Source organism: Hakea prostrata, chromosome 3 (genome assembly GCF_041222555.1).
Source record: "Hakea prostrata isolate BN-2017 chromosome 3, UWA_Hpros_2, whole genome shotgun sequence".
In the NCBI taxonomy this organism is placed as follows: domain Eukaryota; kingdom Viridiplantae; phylum Streptophyta; class Magnoliopsida; order Proteales; family Proteaceae; genus Hakea; species Hakea prostrata.
Genome location: NC_142602.1, coordinates 59435569 through 59456712, shown reverse-complemented (window position 1 = coordinate 59456712; position 21144 = coordinate 59435569). Strand labels below are relative to the sequence as shown.

The window sequence follows — 21144 nt, the reverse complement described above, 5'->3', positions numbered from 1 at the left end:
ATCTACTTTCCGCTGTTATTGAGGGAGTGATTTCTGCTCACTCTCTTCTTTTGGATTATACATTGGTATCGTTTAATTCCGCACTCTGATTATATTATTTCTTATCCTTATCATGATTTCATTGTTTATATGCTTTGACCTTGATTATATTATTGTTCATGATTGTGTTATCGCGTATGTGGGAGGCATGGTTGCTCGATACTTGATCCTTGGGACTATGAATCGCATACCCGGGTATTCCTGGTAGGGTACTGGCTGGGTGGATGTGACAGTCTCCACACCCCCCCCCCCTTATTGCAAGTAACTCTTTTTCAACCTCTAATATTTCTCTAAGTAAATGGTTTATAGTTCCCCTTTGACCCCATAAAAATGCAAAATAAAATGGATAAGGAAAGAGAACACTTTACTGCACTAATTTCCCCTAGGTTTAAAAGACTTGGTTGGATGAAGACTCTTTTTTATTTTTTTTATTTTTTTATTTTTTTTTATTTGATTTTTGTCCTGGGAGTGCTGAAATTGTAATTTTCATTTTTTTGGTAATACGTGTTAGAAATTTTCTTTAGGTAGAACACACAATTCTAGAAGTTAACCTATGCCAAGATCAACTACAGTATACTAACCAAAGGTCTATTGGGCCCACAAATCACAAGGTTCAAGGACAAACTCACAATCACCGCTACAACAAGTCTAAGTTGGGCTATGCTTTAAACCTTGATCCGACCCTAAATTCCATAACTTAGCCCTAATACCCTTAGCCTAGCCCTAAACTTGACCTTAGTCTTATAAGGCCAGGGCAAGCGGCCCAATGACCCTAGCCACAAAACAATTAGACAAGCATAACTGCAAAACAATACTGTTGGGACAGGCCAACCCTAGTCTAATCCCTAAACATTGACTCAGCCCTGACCCTGGCCCGGCCCCAACCTACCCCTCAAGGGCAAAATTTAGAGCCCACTCTATCTGGCTCAAGGCAGGCTATCAAGACTAGACTTGCACCCTTCCCATTGAAAGACCATTTTGCTTGCTGGAGTGTCACAGTATGCAAATTCAAATTCAAATTTGAAAAATGTTTTATAGGTCAAAAGGGTTAAGGATCATAAAAGATAGGAAATGATATATATAAATTCAAGTTTCCTTTATTGTATGCCAATTCTAACTCTTGTCCAGCTCAAGTAAACATATACCTCTTCTATATATATTAAAAAGAAAATCCCATGTTAAATTCTGGCTAAGATATACTTATTTTTGTTACGTCAAGATGATTCAATTGCATCCTCATACATTCTACTTTCAAGTTTTAAGTGTAAAGCTTGGATTTTATATAATTATTGAAGAGTACAAGATTAAAATTTATTTTTGTTAGGATTATCCCATTTGCAGCAGAAATTTTATCGACCAAGTAAATTCTTGAGAGAAGCAACTATTGCCCCCAGAATCTAATGCAAACGTTTTGAAAGGTTAAAGTCCTCAAGGTTAGTCAAACAGAAAAATGAGAATACACAAAGTAAAATCTATCCATTTAGATATCCCAGATGAAGCTTATTGTAAAATATACAAGGAAATTCACGCAAAGAGGAACAAAGTGTCTGTCATATTTCACCAGATAAGAATCATGGTACAAGAACTTCTAAGATAAGTTGTATATGCACAGGTCTAACAAGGTTAGTTGGCATTACAATGATAGCAATTAGGTCTATGAAGGTAGAATGAAGGGGAAAAGAGATGGAATAAAAAAACAGATATCCACCAGACTCCAACAGATGGTGTGATGATTTGGTTAGTACATTAAGAAGGTAATATTTGTTTTTCATCAACCCAAAGAGTTTAATTCTCATTCAATCAATCTTGAACCAACATATTCTCTTGATCCAGCGAAGGACTTCGACTTTTAACTGCATTATGAGATGCAAAAAACAAATCAGTCGCACCAAATTCTCCAAAACAGCAAGCATGGGTGAGAATAAATCATAAATGATAAGAATCATTACCAGGACTTAAAATTCGTATACACTTCATTACAGATTTGACTGATGTCATAGAATCTGGACCTGTTTATGGATAAGAAAATAAGAATGAAGACTAAGAGGATACAAAGCATGGATGAAGTTTGTTAAAGGAAGATTAGCGTAATCACCTTGTATATTCATATCCTTTTCAGATAGCACCTCGGTTATGGTAGTTGAAACTTCTGATAATACTTCATTAGTCTCAAATCCCCCACTTCCAGATCCATTTGGTGACCTGTGTATGCAAAATTAGAAAAACAATAAGGTTGAAATGTATAGTGGTGAGATGGTACATGTAGATTACATAAGAAAAACTTGTGAATCTTAAAATGAAAAGTTACCCTGACGGAGTCAATGTTGGCAGAGAAGACAATCCATCCCCATCACAATCAAGATCAATATCAATTAACAGTTCTGAGAAGTTAAAATCTGCACCAAAAATGTCAAAATTGGGCATATCCATATCAAAGATATCCACTTCCCCATTGGAGCCAGGTGTGAAAGTCTCAGCACTGGTAGATGTTCCTGGGGTAACATCAGACCCATCAAAATCTAGCCTTCCTTTCACATTGTCCCTCTTGGCTTGCTTCTTCGAATTCGTTTTAATCGGTGACGGTGAGATATAATGGTTGGTTTCCTTCGAATAATAAGTAATGTGCTTGAAAGGACTTCTGTTAACTGCCTCGGATGAGACCATGGAACCAATAGGAGTAGTTTTCTGATTATCGTCAGCAGAACAAACACGGGAAGAACTACCAAATGGAGAAACAGTTTTGTCACTAGAAGATGGTAATGCCTGGGGAGGGGTCTTAGGATCAGGTGGATTGGTTTGGGGGTTCTCAGGAGGTTGCTTGAACAAGCTTTTCACAACAGAGGATCCCTGAGTTGTGCCATTTGGGAGACAGTTGCTGGGTGATGACTGAATCACAAAAGATTGATTAACCGTCTCTTGAGTACTGATTGTGTAATTAGATTGCAAGGGCAAACTGTTACCTGTGATTTATAAAGACAGGAAATAATGAGAAAAAGATTTGAAACACATAAACAGCAGAAATTATATGTTAATAATCATACATTTAAAAGAACTTACTTCCAATTGGTGACAACTTCCCATGCATTTGATTGCAAGGTCGTTTTGCCATGGGAGGAGCATCAGTGAGGGTCTTCAAACCCTTTCTTTTGTTTATAGCTTGAAGGTCATTGGTGGGTGTTGAGAAGTTTGTGGCATCCCTTACACTGTTTGAGCTCCTGGGAAGTGAATGTGTGTTGGGGGTCCTGGACATGGCAAAACCTGCTGCCAAAATTCTGAGTTATAGGGTATAGAACTATAAAGTATCAAGCTATCAAGCTAATTTAAGAACTGAGTGTCTTAAGTCCCATTTGTAAACCAAGCATATCAAAATCTAAAGTAAATTCTCAGTTACAGGGTGGGGAGCTAACAAGGATCAATCTTTTCATAACCGGAGTTTGAAACCAAACTTCTCCTCAAGAGCATAGATGGGGCGATTCAGGTGAGATCCAATGTAGATCCAACTTTCTATTCACTTGTGGGATCCAGGTGTTCTGGAGGGGACCACCACAGCTCCTCTCTTCTCCAGAATCCATGACATCCCTTATCAGTGTATGGACAGCTAAAGAGATTTTTTTGAGGTACCTATGTTCTTATGCCTAACATTGAATGAGCTGAATATTCACCTTACCAATAATCAAATCAATGCCAATTTTATTTGGCGCCAAAATTGGCACCTGAATCAGGCTGAACCGAACATTTATGAGGCTATTGCTCTCTTATTCTCTCCAATTCATAGAAGACATAAAAATCTAGGGTATATTTCTTAATTCAAGATCCCTCTTACTAACTGGGATCAAAGAATTAGTAATCTGTTCCACCCACAAGGGCAATGGGCTGGGGTTATGAACTTGCAATTTGATGATCTAGTCAATTTCATGATTATAAGTTCATTCCATACCAGACCAGACGGGATAGGGTTATGAACATTCTCATTATGAAAAGGGGCAAACTTAAATAGAGATTATGCTTATATATGGATCCCTACATCATTATATCCATTTAGGATTAGGAATAGACGTAACCAGACCTGCTTTTTACTTTTACAACTCACTCATTTGTTAACCTACATATCAAAGGCTTTATCTGTATCCCAGCACCAATCTTGATAATGTCCAACACTTTCTTGAACATGATACAAAATCCGCGACCGAAATTGGAATAAAATCTCAGATGCTAAACTGAATCTTCTATTATTTCCAACAGCTCATCTTCTATCTATTATCTAATCAATTAGGTCATCATGAAATCTGAAATTTTATTTTGAATGACTTAAAATGAAATTAGAAATTACATCTCCCACCACATAGTATTGTTGCATCATAAGCGTATCAGACTAAAAATTAAACAATAAAACTTCGAAATCAAAAGTAACATAGCAGACAATAGGTTATGACGACCAGATCATATACGAAGCACTGATAACTAAGAATAAATGCAAACGGTGCTGGATGATGGTACCTGCAGGGGTTGCAGTATTACGATCTGATGGAAGAGTCAAAGAAGTTGATTTAGCCGCCACAGACGAAGTTAAAGGTAGGGAAGTGTGTTCAGCAGAGTTATAAGCTTGCATCACATTTTGCATACCCTTGAGTAGGGTCTCGACGCGGCATTTTTCATGCTCAAGCAACCGCTTCTCCTGGTCGAACATCACTTTTTGCTCCTTCAAGCAAATGTACTCATCCAGAATAGCTGCAAGACTCAATAAACTCTTCGGTGCCTGCAAGCCAACACATTCCAGTTGAATAAAAATCAATTTGAAAAACAAATTTGTTGAATCGAAGTTCTGTGAGTAGAAAAGATCCACAAAAATACCTCTTGGGCATGTGTTTTTGCAATGATATTTGAGGCTTCGGTTCTGAAAACGGAACGAGTCTGGGTGTAATTGTTGTCGGAGAGATAACGATCAACGATGAACCCGATCTGGACTGGAGTGACTTTCCCCTTACCAAGAATCTCTGGTTTTTTTGTCCTTGTTGGTTTACCCATCTCTTGGCGGAATAGGGAAGGAAAGAAGAAACGAAGATCTGAGAAAACAAAGGAAAGCTGAGATCTCTAGTAATGAGAGACTGGGAAGCATATGGGAAGAGAGGAACTAATACTGTTAACTACTGGGGCGGGAGATTTTGAATTTTTTACGAGAAACGCTAAATGTAGCTGCGCGGGTTTACGTATTTAATTTTAATTTAATGCGCTTAAAGAGACACAAACTGAAGACGTACGAAGACTTCCATTTTTGCAATTTTCGCGACCGGCGGGTTACCCTCCCGCCTGGTGTTTTCAACTTCTTTTTCGTGAGAAATTACATGCATACCCTTATATGCTTTCCATTCTTTTTTTGGTAATCCCTTATACGCTTTGCATAAAAGAATAATAAACCCTTAAAGTAGCTTTATATGCTTCCTCAATTTTGCAATTTTGCAATTTTTTTTAAAGAATAAGTTACAAATACCCCTTGAGTTTGTGAATTATTACGTTATACGTGAAATTTATTTTATTACATTTACCAGCCACATGTTTCAAACTATATACAAAATGTATCTTTAGTATTAACAGTATTGGGATTAAGTGATGCCACAACATCCACTATATTTTCAAAATTCTTGAACTATCATCCTTTGCTTTCAGACCTATTTCAACTTTCAAGAGAAAAATAAAAAAGGAAAGAAAGAAAGGAGGAGGGTGAAGAGCAACCATGAATAGTTTTGAAGTACTTTTTCAACTTTTCGATTTCTGGATGAGCCGAACTTAACATCAACAAGAGTTGAATTTACATACTAACCTTCAAGGTGCAACCACGACTTTCCTACTGTATAGCCGTGAAGGACTCGTAAGGTAAATAAGTAGTAAATGTAGGGTACTTACAAAATATAACAACTGAAAGTAAAGTTCTGTGGGGGACCAAATAATAGGGTCAAGGCTCTTGAGGAATAAGAAGCAGCCTAGAGTAAAAAGGGGAGTTAGAGATGATCATTCGACTTCCAATCTTCTTCAATTTTTTATCACTTATAAGAATATTTAATAAGGATAAATATGTCTCTTTTTTTTTTATTTCAAACTAACAATATTAAGCATAAAAGACATTCGTAACTAATACGAGAAAAAATATCGTTGAACCGGGTCCGTCCTTGGTTCAATCCTCAACCCCGGTCGGGGACGAATTGACCGATTTAAGTTTGAGCGAACCGGGTTTGAAGATGGCGTGTCCGGGAAAAAACCAAACACGATCAGCTAGCGAGCACGACTCCGAGATTCTCGAGAAGAATAACTCGTCAAAGAGACGGTTGTCACCACTCAAGGAAGCGGACGATCGTGCCAACTCGGATAACTGCCACACTCTAGCATCAAGATCGTGCAACCAAGGGAGGTTATCCATTACCCCACTAACGGGTCTAACCGTCAAGATCGGACGGTCACCAGAAGAAAGCCCATACGATTTCAACGAACAGGATTAAGAGGTAAACTCTATATAAGTCAAAACCTACGTACAAAGAAGGTATCTGAATCGTATTCCTAGTTATCATATTCTTACTATAGCTCTGCAACTAGTCAGAGCCTTTGTGATCAGTTCATTAACTGACTTAGCCATCGGAGGTGGACTCTCGACCCCCGCGGTTGGGCCACACCTGACGATTGTTTTGCAAGTCATTCTCAAGTGATCTAAGGGCTTAGCAGATTTTGGATGCATCATTTGGCACCGTCTATAGGAAACGCTTCAAAAAGTCATGGTTACCAGGTCAGCGGCAGCAGCCGCAGCTGCGGCGGCCCAATGAGAGGAGGTCGTGCTCGTGAAGTGCGAGAAGATGGAGGACAAGGGGGTAATGATCAATTAAACCCCCTGAATCCTCTCCAACAGCAGTTGGTTCAAATGCAACTCCAATTCTTGGAGATGAACCAGACGCTTCGCACGTTGGTCAGACAAGTGGCGGCTCCCCAGGCTCCTGACCATCAGGAGCCCAGAAGGCATGCTGGAGAAGCAGAGACGCTCATACCACCACTACGAGAGCATTCCTTGCAAGGAGATAGGCAACTGGCAGCCGGCCAAAATTATGGTCCAAACCGGCCAGGGAATTCCCGAGAGCGAGATAGAGAACGACGAACAAGGGAGCTACCTAGAAGGAACGATCAGTATGACCGGCCGCAATCAAGCCGGACCAGGTCAGTAATGAGGTTAGGCAGAGGAGTGCGCACTCACTCGCCAACCTCAAAGCATTCGGGTCATGAGAGCTATCGATCCGGTGACAAACATTCTGTCCACATTGTTCAGGAGCTTGCAGATATTAATCAAAGGTTGGGATTGCTCTCCCGAGCGAAGATGGCCGATGACATCTATTCGATCATCAGTAAAACCCCTTTCATCGAGGCAATAGCTGGATTTGTGTTTCCTCACAATTTCTGGCTCCCAACTTTCTCTTCGTTCGATGGTTCAAGAGATCCCATCGCTCATATCAGCTATTACCAGCAAACTATGGTTGTGGCTGGTAATTCTGACGAACTCCTTTGCAGGGTGTTCGGTTCATCTTTGACCGGTGCAGCACAGAAGTGGTTTTCAAATCTTCCTTCGGAAAGAACTGCCGATTTTGAGGCGTTGGCACGAAAATTTATTGGTCGTTTCTAGAGTGGAATCCAGATCAAAAAGATGGAGGAGACTCTGTTCACCATCAAGCAAGGGAAGAATGAATCAATTCGGGAGTACCTGAAAAGATTCAACAAAATTACTATGGAGATTAAGAATCTGGATTAACAGATAGCTAAAATTGCTCTGTTCACTGGACTCACAAACCGAAGACTCTTGGAGTTATTACTTTAAGACATGCCAACCACTTATGCTGAACTGGTGCAAAGGTGTCAAAAGCAAGCAGAAGTGACAGAGATTCTGGATGCACGTCAGGGGGACACGAAAGCCTCCACCAAATAACAAAAGGCTCCTGAAAAGACACATAAGCCTAGGCAACCTAATAATGATCGAGCCAGAAAGCCCCGTCCGTCATGGAGGCAGTGTTCTTCCGATCAAAGCGAGTACACACCATTGAATACTCCTCGGTCAAAGATCCTAAATATCATCAAGAGACATTGAGATTATGGGCATTACACCAATGACTGCAGGCACCTGAAGGCTGACATTGAGAGATTGATCTCTCAAGGACATCTCTCAAGTTTCATTAAAGGACGACCGCCGGAGCCAAGAATAGCTGTCGAGAAGAGGGACCGTTCGGGAAGTCGAGAGCGACAGGTCGAGCCTCCCAAGTCAAAGAAGGAAAAGGAAGTGGTTGGTGCTAGCCGATCTCCTATCCTAACTATTTTTGGGGGACCCGAACTGGAGTCGCTCCACAAGCTGAAGGCCAAATTTAAGTTCATTGGAACTGGAGAGGTGTTGTCACATCCACCCAACCGGTACCCTACCTAGCATACCCGAGTATGTGATCCACGGTCCCAAGGATCAAGTATCTAGCAACCATGCCTGTGAAACCCAGCCTTGACCCTAATCCGGAAACTCTGTTATTTGTAGGTCCAGTGACCCGAAGTAAGGCAAGAAGTCATCTTTGGGCCATTTCAGTTGAAGACTTGATGGCTGGATTGGAATCCATGAGTGTTGATGCCAGTGTCCCAATGGTGGAAATTGCACCCTGATGAGGATTGGATTAGTTGATGGTCTTGGAGTGGTCTCTGTATTGATTCAAAGGCATTTCTAACTCCTAGGTATGTCACTCTAGAGGTGTGCAAAACCCCTTGATGTTTGGACTTGATCTGAGCCTTCAATTCCCTGTTTTGTAGTTGTTGTCTTGATTGGTCGACTCATTGGTCGATTGGACCAATCAACCAATTGATTCTGTTTTTGAAATTTGAATCCTGTCTCTTCTATTTAAGTCTAATCTCGGGAATACTCTGCCTCCTCTGCCTCCTAAGCCTCTGGAACGAGTTAGAACCCTAATCTAACCCATTCCCTTGCATTCTTTGGTGATCTCTCGCAAAGACTTGAAGAATTCTTCATCCTCCTACAACAAAGGTATGATTTCGCTCACTCTTTCTTCTATCTCTGATTTTCTTTCTTTAATTATGTTCTTCGTTGAGATCAGGAAGAAGATGATGCACTCTTGCAATCATCTATTCCATGATCTCATCATGTTCTTTAAGATCCATGATCATCATCATGATCTTAACCTCAGCCAGTGGAATCTTCGAAACCCTAACCCTAATCCTTTGAAACCCTAACCTGTGAGATCGTCTGGAGAGCTTTTGGTAACCTCCCTTGTGAAGGAAAATCCTCTTGGGTAATATTGTGTTAACCTAAACTTCATCATTGAATGACCCTTCTTGTTATTTTTGGCTAACAATTTATCTCCCTTCATCCAGAGCTCTCAATTAATTTCCGAGGTAACCAAAAAGGGTAAAACCCTAATTTCTTGGGTAAGATCAAGAACCCCTAGTTTGATCATGGTAACCCAATCAATGTGTTTTCTTTACTATATCTGTAATCTTCATATCCTAGTTCTTTAATCTTTGATTATAATATTTTTCCCTCATAATCTATGTTTAACCTAGTAGGTTAACCTTTGTGTTCCTAGGTTATAATTTGGGAACTTAATTTGATTTGTGATTTGATATCCTCTATACCCTAGAATACTACCATGATAATTCCCCTCTGATTTGTACCCTTTTGAACCATCGAATTCAGTTCTTGATTCTCAAAATTTGGATTCTTGCAGGCCATCATGCGCATTGGTCGACTCATTGGTCGATCGGTCCAGCAGAGACCAATCAATCGACCAATGAGTACAAAGAACCTCATTCTTGGTCTGTTTCGATTGATTTATGATCTTTTCCTTTATGCATCTTTCCTAACATGTTGTGTGCACTTGTTTAGGATTGTCTTCTCAGGTTTAGTCAAGATCATACTTGATTCTTTAAGATCCTATCCAAGTTAGAAGGTAAGGACAGTTAATTCCTTAACTACATAGATTGCTTGTTCTCTGGTTTCTACTTTATGAAACTATGAGATTACCTACTGTTATTGTATTTTAATTCTGATCTCCTACTGTGGGAACAGTAGCACTTGTTTATATTGTCTTTTTATTATTCATGATATATGAGTTACGGATTATTGCCTAATCCGATTTCCCGCTTTTACATTCTCTTGTATATGATGAACTGTTGGTTGTGTATGTCATGACTGTTCTGAGAATGTGTTTGCTTAAGTTTGGTTTGGGATTGGGGAGTATCCTTTTGATGCTTCTGTCCTTGGACATCGGAGGGAATAGTATGGGATGTTCTCCGAAGATGCCCATCGACGCTTTCCCGAATCAATGGTTGTCATACCTAGGGATGTCTAGCAGGGTTTGGCTAGGATACACCCCTGTTATATCAGACCCGATTCGGAAGGGTATTGAGACCGAACGACCCGTGGTAGCAATGGGGATTCACGGGCGCTCAAGACCGGTGAGTTATATCCGTGAGAGGACGGGAATCACATTGTGGGGACCATTTATTGGAGGGTTGCATATGGCTAGACTTGGGCTCATGAGCGCTCGAGACCGATGAGTTATATCCGTGAGAGGACATGAGAGCTTCCCGTTTACCATATGTGGATAACCAATAGGGTTGATGAGTCCGGTGAGTAATATCCGTGACTCTAATGTGAAGGATACCGGAAAGGATCCCGAGAGGGGAGGAATGGAAGTATCTGGAACTGACTTGATGTAACTGACTAGATGACTTGCATTGGGCTAGGCTTTTCCTTGACATGCGCCGGTACTTATGCCAAATGGTTGTGAGAGAGTGTGTTGACTTAACCCCCTACCATGGTTTGTCCTAGAGGGATGCCCGGACCCACTACCAACAGGAGCCGTATGCGTGACCTACCCAAAGAAGTACGGTGCTATGACTTAAAGCATGTCTACCATAGAGACCAGCATACATAGAGTTAGATGCATTCATACTTTATCTGTTTCATACTGCATTGCACCATGTTATGTTTTGCCACATGTTATCTATGATGTTATGGATTAACTACCTTACTGAGTTTCTTTGAAACTCATTCCTTTTTGTATATTCTTTGTTTAGATTATCCTACAGGTACAGATTATTATGACGAGTAGTACAGTGAAGCGCAAGCCGATGAAGCGTATTACACGCAAGGTGCTGGCGACGATCAAGATTACTCTGATGATCCCCCGGCGGATCAAGCTGCGTACTACTTTTGAAAACAGCATAGAGTTAGAACGGATTCATTGGATTGACGAAGTCCATACTTATGAAGACGTTATCTATAAACTAGAAGACGCTTGATCTTAGTTTATTTCTTAGTACATTTGTTTCAGTTGTAATTCCTTTTGACTTTCATACTACGTTCCGCTATATTGGTGAAGTGAGTTTCCGCCTCACTTTACTCTTTTTGATATCATTGGATATCTTGTATCTTTTCCGCACTCGATTATACTTGAGTATCCATTATTGTTTTGAACCTTTGTTTATAATATTAAACCTTGATTATTTCCTGTTTATGATTATGTTATTGTATATGTGGGAGGATGATTTCCTCGATACTTGATCTTCGGGGCTGTGGATCACACACTCGGGTATGCCAGTTAGGGTACCGGCTGGGAGGATGTGACAATGCCTCCCACATACGCTATAACACAATCATGAACAATAATAATCAAGGTTAAAGCATGTAATAAAAGGAATCATGAATAAGATAAAAACAGATAATCAGAATGCATAATAAAATATACCAAATAAATAATCCAAATGAAGGAAGTGAGCGGAAATCACTCCTTCAATACACAGCGGAAAGTAAATCAATGAAAGTTATAGTTACAGATCCATGTTCCAAAGAAATAATAGTATAAAGGTCTAAGCTAAGGTCTCCTTGGTTTTATACAAGATATCCTCATAGGTGTACACATAAGAGACCAAACACGGCCCTTCCCACACTAAGGTCAGGCTAATCCTGGTACAGAGGTAACCACCCTTGGGATCTTCACCGTAACCTTCATAGTCGCCAAGACCTTCAGAGTAGTATGAGGGATCCTGGTCCGTCTCAAGGAATGAGCCATCAACTTCTTCAGTACCTGCGGAGTAATCTAACAAAACAATTGCACAGAAAGGAGTGAGTTCAAAAGAACTCAGCAAGGGAGTTATTCCATAATGCATAAGCCATATGATACAAAACATAACATGATGCAAAATGATATGAAACAGATGATGTAAATATTATTCTAACTCTACATATGCTAGTCTCTATGGTAGACATGCTTTAAGTCATAGCACCATACTTCTTTGGGTAAGTCTCAATCACTCAGCACCGATTAGTAATGGGTCCTGCATCCATCTCTAACAATCCATGGCTGGGGTTTTGATCACCACTCTCTCACACCTCCATTTGGTCTAAGTATTGGCGCATGTCAAGGTAAAGCCTAGCCCAATGCAAGTCATCTACTCAGTCATATCATGTCAGACCCGGATACGTCCATTCCTCCCATCTCGAGATCCTTTCCGGTATCCTTCACACTAGAGTCACGGATATAACTCACCGGACTCACCAACCTTATTGGTCATCCACAAATATTAGACGAGAAGCTCTCACGTCCTCTCACAAATATAACTCACCGGTCTTGAGCGCCCGTGAGCCCAAGTTTAGCTATTTGCAACCCTACCAATAAATGGCCCCTTTCGGGTATCCGCAGTGTGATTTATGTCCTCTCACGGATATAACTCACCGGTCTTGAGCGCCCATCAAATCACAATACTACCATGGGTCGTTCGGTCTCAATGCCCTTCCAATTTGGGTCTGATACAACATGGACATCCTAGCCACACATCTAGACAAGTCCTATGTATGTCATCCAATAATCTGGGAAAGCGTCGATGGGCATCTTCGGAGAACATCAAATACTATTCCCTCCGATGTCCAAGGACAGAAATGTCAAAAGGACATTCCCCAATTCCAAATCATAGTTATCCAATCACATTCTCAGTTTCATCATATCATACATACATGATACATCATCATATTGAAAGATACGTCATAACATCACATGATCAAGTGTATAAGTAATAACAAGAATGAATAGACATGATAAATAAGAGTAAATAAATATGATGCTATTGTCACAAGGTAACTACAGCAATCATATGATGTCCAAATGCAACCAATAAGCTAAGCCTACTAAGTTGTCAACATCAGTGTAATAATCACATAGTCTATGTTATATGGGTATAATCGTCCTTACCTTAAGTCGCGATGATGATAATCCAACAATCTCAAAAGCATGATCCAAAGATGGTATTAAGACCCTAGACAAACATAAATGAAAGACCAGGAAAGAAATCGGGAAAATCGAAGGTCGAACAGGTCAAATCGGCGAAGTACACAATTCAGCAACCAATTGGTTGACTGACTTGGTCGACTGACCCAGTCGACCAAGTGAACAGTGTGGGGCTGAATAGTGATTTTTAATCCGAAACCTAGCTTCCGGGGCTTGGATCAATCCGAAACTTGGAGGCATTGATTGTAACAATATAAGAACACTATCTAGCAAGTAATTAGCAAAATCTAATGGTCTAAATAGGAATCCCCAAATTGAAACCCTATGTTCTAAATACAAGAATCATAGCATCAATTGAAATCAAATGAAATTGCAATGGAAATGAAGGAATTAACTAGAGGAATTGATATACAATGGATTAGGATCATATGCTAGCATAGAAATTAGACTTAGCATACTACATAATTCAGTTTAGGACAAGAATACAAGAAGTTAAGAAGAGAATCATAGCATTGCATATGCAAGAATCAAAAGGAGAGCATGGCATAGGTAGGAATGAAATGAAATCATCCATTAGCAAGGAATGAACACTTGGAGTGATGGTTGCAAGGTTGCAGCACCAACTCCAAGGTTACACAACAAGAAGAAGAAGAGAAAAGAATAAAATAGAGAGCAAGAGAGAGGAATCATACCTTGTAGGTGCAAATGAAGACAATAAGCAATGATTGGCAATGATTTGAATGGAATAATCTTCACCACTACCAAGGAAGTGCTTTGGGAAGCTCTCCCCTCATTCTCAGCAATCTAGGAATGTGAAATAGGGTTCAAAACACGAGGATCCCTTAAGTAGAGAAGAGAATATTCAAAAAGCATAATTTTCTCGGATTTGGGCATCCTTTGGTCGACTGGCCCAGTCGACCAAGCTAGTACATCAAGCTTGATCCAGGGAAATGGAGGGCTAGATTGATCTGAATTGAGTTAGGTTTTCTCCTACAAGTCAATTAACAAGTCTAGATTAGAGAAATACCTTCGAAACAAGACCGGAAGCGCACCAAGTACTTCAACTAAGCTGCCCCTCTTCTAGGTGTAGTTTCTCACTGAACACTGACAATGCATCCAAGTAAGGGGCATCACTGTCAATGTCCATGGGCTCTGAATCATACACCAAGTCCTCAACTATGAGGGCCCAAGAGTCTCTTCTTCCACTACTCCGGGTCTTCGAACCTACAAACATCAAAGGATCCGGGTCAAGGTCAGGGTTAGGATAGGGATGGGTTTCACAGGTGCAGAAGCGAAAAAGGCCGAATGGTGAAAGTTCGATCACCTTCGATGACGAGGATGAGAGAGGAATTTGCACACCTCATGATGATGCCATAGTCATCAAGGTGGAGATTGGACGTCGGGAAGTACATAGAGTGTTGGTCGATACCAGCTCTTCCGCAAATCTTTTGTCCTATGAAGCTTATCAGAAACTAAAGATCGAGGAGGATTTGATGGAGCCATCATCCACACACCTGTATAGATTTGCTGGGTCATCAGCCGTGGCTGAAGGATCAGTTCAGTTAGATCTTTCAGGTCGAAATTTCCCAAAGGAAACTACCGTTTGGGTGAATTTCCTAGTGGTTCGAGAGCTTCCGGCGTATAATGTTATACTCGGCAGGCCATCCCTAACAAAGCTAGGAGCGATGGTCTCAACGAAGCATATGAAGATCAAGTTCCCCACTGATAAGGGAATTGATCATGTGTCTTCTGATCAAAGAATCTCCCGACAGTGTTATGTAGCTTATTTGAAGGACAAAGAGGGCCTGAAGAAGGCCACGGCATTACCAATTGAGATACGTGACGATCGGGATGAGGAAGAGATGCAAAGACCTGAACCAGTGGAGAAATTGGAACGAATCCAGCTGGATCCCGATGATGAAAAGAAAATGACTCATATTGGATCCAAGCAGCTGGAGGAGTTCAAGTCAGAATTGAAGATTTTCCTTCAGGAAAATAGAGATGTATTCAAATGGTCTGCTGAAGACATGCCTAGAATAGATCGACAAGTAGTAGAGCACAAGCTTTGGATAGATCCGAAGGCCAAGCTAGTGATCCAAAGAAGAAGAAACTTTTCAATAGAAAAGCACGAGGCTATCAAAAGCGAAGTTGAAAAGTTGACAAATTTAGGGTTCATTGAGCCTATTGAATGCCCGACCTTGTTGGCCAATGTGGTAATGGTCAAAAAGGCCAATGGAAAATGGAGGATGTGTACTAACTACACAGATCTCAACAAATCTTGCCCAAAAGACTGCTATCCATTGCGTCAGATAGATCTTCTGATAGACGCTACGGCAGGATATGAGACTCTGAGTTTCATGGATGCATATTCGGGATACAACCAGATTATTATGAATCAGGAAGATGAAAAGTTTATTGCTTTCATGACCGATTGTGAAAGTTTTTATTACAAAGTCATGCCGTTCGGTTTAAAGAACGTTGGAGCAACGTATCAAGGAGCAGTAAACAAGATTTTCAAAGATTTGATCAGGAAGAATATGGAGTCCTACATAGATGATATGCTAGTCAAAAGTGTGGCGCGCTCAGGGCACATTGCTGATCTTGCAGAGGTATTTTCGGTGCTACGAAAATACCAAATGAAGCTAAACCCAGAGAAATGCGCGTTCGGCGTATCTTCGGGGAAGTTCTTGGGTTTCATGGTATCTCAAAGAGGTATAGAGGCTAATCCAGCCAAAATTCAAGCTTTGATTAACATGGAACCCCCAAAGACCGTTCGGGATGTACAATGCTTCACAGGAAGAGTAGATGCGCTAAATTGCTTTATTTCACAATCGGGAGAGAAGTGCCTTCCTTTCTTCAAAGCCTTGAAGGATTTAAGGGGAAGCAAGGAGGCCCGATGGATGGACGAATGCCAAAAGGTGTTCGAGAATTTGAAAGAAACTCTCAGTAAGCCACCTCTATTGTCCCGACCGAAAAAAGGAGAAACATTACAGGTCTATTTGGCCACTTCACCCTCGGCTGTAAGCGCAGTTCTTATTCGGGAGAAGGAAAGAAAACAATGGCCTATCTATTATGTAGCCATGTTCTCCTTGATGCAAAAACATGATATTCCCAGATAGAGAAGCAGGCTTTGGCTCTTATGATGGCGGCCAGGAAACTGCGACCATACTTCCAGGCACACCCGATAGAGGTATTAACAAATTTTCCTTTGAAAAAAGTTCTTCACAAGCCTGATTTGTCTGAAAGGATGGTGGCATGGTCGTTTGAGCTTGGTGAATTCCAAGTGAATTTCAAACCTCGTACAACAATCAAGGCTCAGGCGTTAGCAGATTTTGTCATGGAAACCACGACTCCAATGGAAGAAGAGACCGAACCAAGTATCCCAACCATGTGGGAGGTATACGTTGACGGTTCAAGCAATAAACATGGAGCTAGAGCAGGTATTCTACTCAATAGTCCAGCAGGTTATATCATTCGGTACGCATTGAGATTCGCATTTGAAGCAAGCAACAATGACGCCGAATATGAAGCCTTGATTGCCGAACTTTGTTTGGCGAAGGCCCTGGCAATAGCTCATGTCACTATCTTCAGTGATTCGCAACTAATAGTTAATCTTGATGCAGATCGAGATTTACTATGCAGAATGGAAGGTTATAACGAAGATCTTATGCTAGTCCACTCCTCAGATGCTTGGGTCCCGAAGGATCGAGAACTGCTTTGGCAGAAGTTCACGAAGGGATTTGTGGGGCGCACATGGGCGGTCGGGCCCTAGCCCACAAAATCCTAAGGCTTGGGCTATACTGGCCAAGGATGCAAGAAGCTGCAATGGAGTACGTTCGCGCCTGCAACAATTGTCAAATTCATGCAACAATATCAAATAGGCCGGCAGAAACCCTAACGTCTATTCTTGATCCTATCCCATTTGCAATGTGGGGAATTGATATTGTGGGAAAATTCACCAAGGCATCTGGCGGACGGGAATATCTCATTGTGGCAATCAATTATTTCACAAAATGGGTAGAAGCAAGCGCTTTAGCAATAATCACTGAGAAGAAGGTGGAGAAGTTCATTCTAGAATCTGTAATCTATAGATTCGGGATGCCAAAAGTCATTGTTTCTGATCACAGAACACAATTTGACAATCCCCAATTCGAGCAGTTTTGCAGCACCTATCAGATCGAGCACCGAATGTCATCGGTGGTGTACCCACAGAGCAACGGCCAGGTGGAAGTCACGAACCGAACATTGCTGGATGGATAAAAAAGAGACATGAGTCGGACAAAGCTTTGTGGGTCGAAGAGCTACACAATGTTCTTTGGGCGTACCAAACCACGGTTCAAACCCCAACAAGAGAAACTCCATTCTAACTAGCATATGGATCATAAGCACTAGCACCCGTGGAAGTAATGGCAGGGACGCTACAATAAAGGGAGTTCGAGGAAAAAGCAAATGAACAAGGGCTATCAGACAGTCTCGACTTATTGGATGAAGTCCGAACAAAAGCAATTGCCCGAACTCAGCAGTACCAACGAAGAATAGCATCGCTATAACTCTCGAGTCAGGCGTCGCCAGTATCGATTGGGAGATTTAGTTCTAAGGAACACGTTGGCTTCAAATCCTCACCACCAAAAGAAGCTAGATCCCTCGTGGGAAGGACCATACACGATAGTCAAGCCGCTCGGTTCGGGAGCATACAAGCTAAAGAATATAGCCACTGGGCAAGAACTTGACCGATCGTGGAATGCAGGGCACTTGAAGAAATATTATCCTTAAAGATTTACCATTTTTGTTTCTGATGTAGTCTTATGCTCACTCAATGCCATTTCAAGTTTCAAACAACAAATCTTTTGATTGGGGGCTACCACTACACATCAGTACCTGAACAATGATGATGAATCAAAAGGCTTCGGTTTAAAACCCGAGTGAGACCTTCAAAAGGCTTTGGTTTAAAACCTGAGTGAGACCTTCAAGAGGCATCGGTTTAAAACTCGAGTGGGAACTCCGAACGCTTAGTGGAATTCTTAGGAATCCCTAAGTAAAGGCATCGGCTTAAAAATCGAGTGGGACCTTCAAAAGCTTAGTGGAATTCTTAGGAATCCCTAAGTAGAGGCATCAGTTTAAAACCCGAGTGGGACCTCCGAACGCTTAATGGAATTCTTAGGAATCCCTAAGTAAAGGCATCGGCTTAAAACCCGAGTGGGACCTTCGAAAGCTTAGAAGAATTTTTAGGATTCTCTAAGTAAAGGCATCGGTTCCGACCGACTAAGACCTTCCAAAGCAAAGGCTTCAGTTCTGACCGACTATGACCTTCTAAAGCAAAAGCTTCGGTTTCGACCAACTAAGAGAAAAAATTCTAAGGAATTGCGCAAAAGAAGACTTCGGTGAGAAACCCGAACAAGAGCATAAGGATAAAGCTAATTCTTTATTTCTTTAAGCGACCAGAAGGGGCCAACCTTTACAACATCAAAGAGTTTTCCTCATAAAGAATACATATGAGACAACAGTTGCCAAGGTCAAATCTTCATTCGGTCGAAAAATGGTAAATTCTAAGTATCATCATCGGTGGTTGTGAAGAGTTCCGTAAGCTTCCATTTGTCGAAGGAGAGTCGGGAAGAAAAACCAAAGCAGCTTCCTCTTGTCAACACAGAGTCAAGAAGAAAAATTTAAGCGGCTCTCATGTGTCAAAACAGAGTCGGGAAGACATACCAAAGCAAGGTCCCTCACCCTCGGCGATTGCGAAGAGTTCCGAAAGCTCCCATCTACAAAAGCTTGAGGAAAACTCCGCAATTCCATACGCTTTGTCTAGCTTTTCCAGGGAAGATTGCGAAGAGTTCCATAAGCTTCCCCCAAGTAAAAGCAAGAGGAATGAAGAACGGGAGGAACGACGAACTCTAGGCTTCTCCCTCTTTGCCCTTTTCGACCAATACCGAAGCTTGATCTGTAGCCTGGTTGACATTCGGGTCAGCCTCTCCGTAGACCACGTTCCTAAAAGGGGACAGAGGAGGAGAATCATCAAGATATAGCAATATATCCGAATCCTCAATAGGCAGATCTTCCAAGTCTTCGACCCAGTCGGGAAGAGGGAGTCGCAATTCTCCAAATACTTCGGGATGGCAGTGCAATTGGCAAGGAGCCATGTCAAAGCTAGGATCCCTCTTCAGGATCGACTTCCAGACTTCATTCTGCCCTTCTCGGTAAGCCTGCAAATGATAGAAATCCAATAGATCATCAAAAGGCTTACTATGCAAGTATTTGAAGACGCAAGCCCTCCGGACTTCGACGGGAATATTTTCAGGTAAAGAAGGAGCTGCCTGCCTTTGGGGTTCGGTGGCCTTCGTCCCAAATCCCTTCAGTGCTCCTGAGAGCCTCTCAACTTCTCGCTCTAGTTTGCGAATACTCTCATTAGCAACGTCCAGAGAAGAGGAAAGCTGCCCGATCTAGGTGTTCTTCACTCGGGCCACTTCCCGAGCCCTGTCCCGAAGGCGTTCATTTTCAATGTCCTTGGCTTTGACTTCCTCACGAAGCTTAAAAAGATCGGACTGCAGTCGCCCGATTCGGAAAGCTGACTCCACTTGCTTGTGGAAGTTATCAGCAGTATTCTTGTGACATTATCAAAGTTATTCAGAGAATAAGGATATTCTGGAAAGAAAGCAAGTGGAAAAACAATATTCACATTACTAATGAGTTCATGAAGGCTTCGTCGAGAACAACTTTGAAGGCTCTGCTCTCAACGGGCATCTGGGTGAAGGTGCACCATTCCAACGCCTTGTCAAAGTTGCCCATCACAAAGTCAAACCTCTTCAACAACCAAGCAGGCCTGTACACTTCATCATCGGAATGAGAATGTTTTTTCTTAGAAGCAACGCCCTCAGCCTCCTCAAAAAAAAACCCGATCCTCCACCATCAAGGTAGGGGCCTCCATGCCCAAGGGAGCCTTGGAGGAAAATGCCAATGAGGCAACATCTGTAACTTCTGGGATCGGGACGACAGGAGAGGGAGTCACACTTTCCTCCTTAGGTCGAATGGTCGTTCTCTCTGAGGAAGATGCTAACGAGGCAACAACTGATGCCTTCGGAATCTGAACTTCGGAAGAAGGAGCAGCATCTACCTTTCCAGACTCGACAACCTTTTTCTCAGCTAAGGTAGTCTTCTTGGCAACCTTTGCCTGAACGGCATTTGGATTAAACCTTGGAGGCACTAAAAGAAAGAACAAGCACGCTTGTTAGAATGCAGGACCTAAAACCCTAGAAGTCTTCAGCGCAAACAAGAAGGAAACCTAGAACAAAGTGATTGGTCTCCTCCCAAAGGTGCTCAAAAAGACTTTTTGACGTCAAAATCAAGGGTTCCAAAACCAAAAACGACGATTATGAAGCAACGACCCCAAGTATTCTACTTTGGGTTTATCAGGGAGAAAGAGCAAAAAACCAGAAAGAAAAGAACGAGAGAAAGAAGAACTTACTCGTTCAAAGCCTTGCTGCAAATCTTCAAGCACTGAATCTTCTGACAAGAGGTACGAAGGTTATGAGAGTAACGAAGAAGGAGTTTGCAGGTTTCTAGTGATGCAACGTTCGTAAAGGACGAAAATGAGGTTTCGAAGCACGTCGAAGAGGTTTAAATAGCCCATTGAGGTGATATGAAGAGACGTGACCCAAACAAATCAAGGGCCAAAAAAGAGTGACGGTTCGAGTACCGATTACCGGATCCAAGATCAACGGCTACAAGTTAATGTGTCACATCCACCCAGCCGGTACCCCATTTGGAATACCCGGGAATGTGATCCACAGTCCAGGGATCAAGATTC

General features: G+C 41.6%; 1 protein-coding gene across 2 annotated transcripts; it reads right to left on the bottom strand.

The window, feature by feature from the left end:
• Nucleotides 1-1453: 1453 nt before the first annotated feature.
• LOC149022628 (uncharacterized) lies at nt 1454-5185 on the bottom strand. 2 transcript variants are annotated; one of them, XM_089150640.1, is made up of 7 exons: nt 4891-5185; nt 4537-4795; nt 3097-3300; nt 2348-2999; nt 2135-2241; nt 1989-2048; nt 1454-1892 (listed from the first exon to the last, which is right to left on the bottom strand). In XM_089150640.1, exons 1-7 carry the CDS (start codon nt 5062-5064, stop codon nt 1840-1842), a joined length of 1509 nt encoding a protein of 502 aa, XP_089006766.1. In that variant the 5' UTR covers nt 5065-5185; the 3' UTR covers nt 1454-1839. The 2 variants fall into 2 exon arrangements, with proteins under 2 accessions (XP_089006766.1, XP_089006767.1); XM_089150641.1 differs by having other exon boundaries at nt 1456-1892; nt 3097-3297.
• Between the last annotated feature and the right edge of the window lie 15959 nt (nt 5186-21144).

Coding starts and splice junctions, on each gene's coding strand:
- LOC149022628 (XM_089150640.1), bottom strand. CDS start 5,064: ATGGGTAAACCAACAAGGACAAAAAAACCAGAGATTCTTGGTAAGGGG. Junction 4,796..4,890: donor CAAAAACACATGCCCAAGAG/GTATTTTTGTGG, acceptor GTTGGCTTGCAG/GCACCGAAGAGTTTATTGAG. Junction 3,000..3,096: donor GAAGTTGTCACCAATTGGAA/GTAAGTTCTTTT, acceptor TATAAATCACAG/GTAACAGTTTGCCCTTGCAA.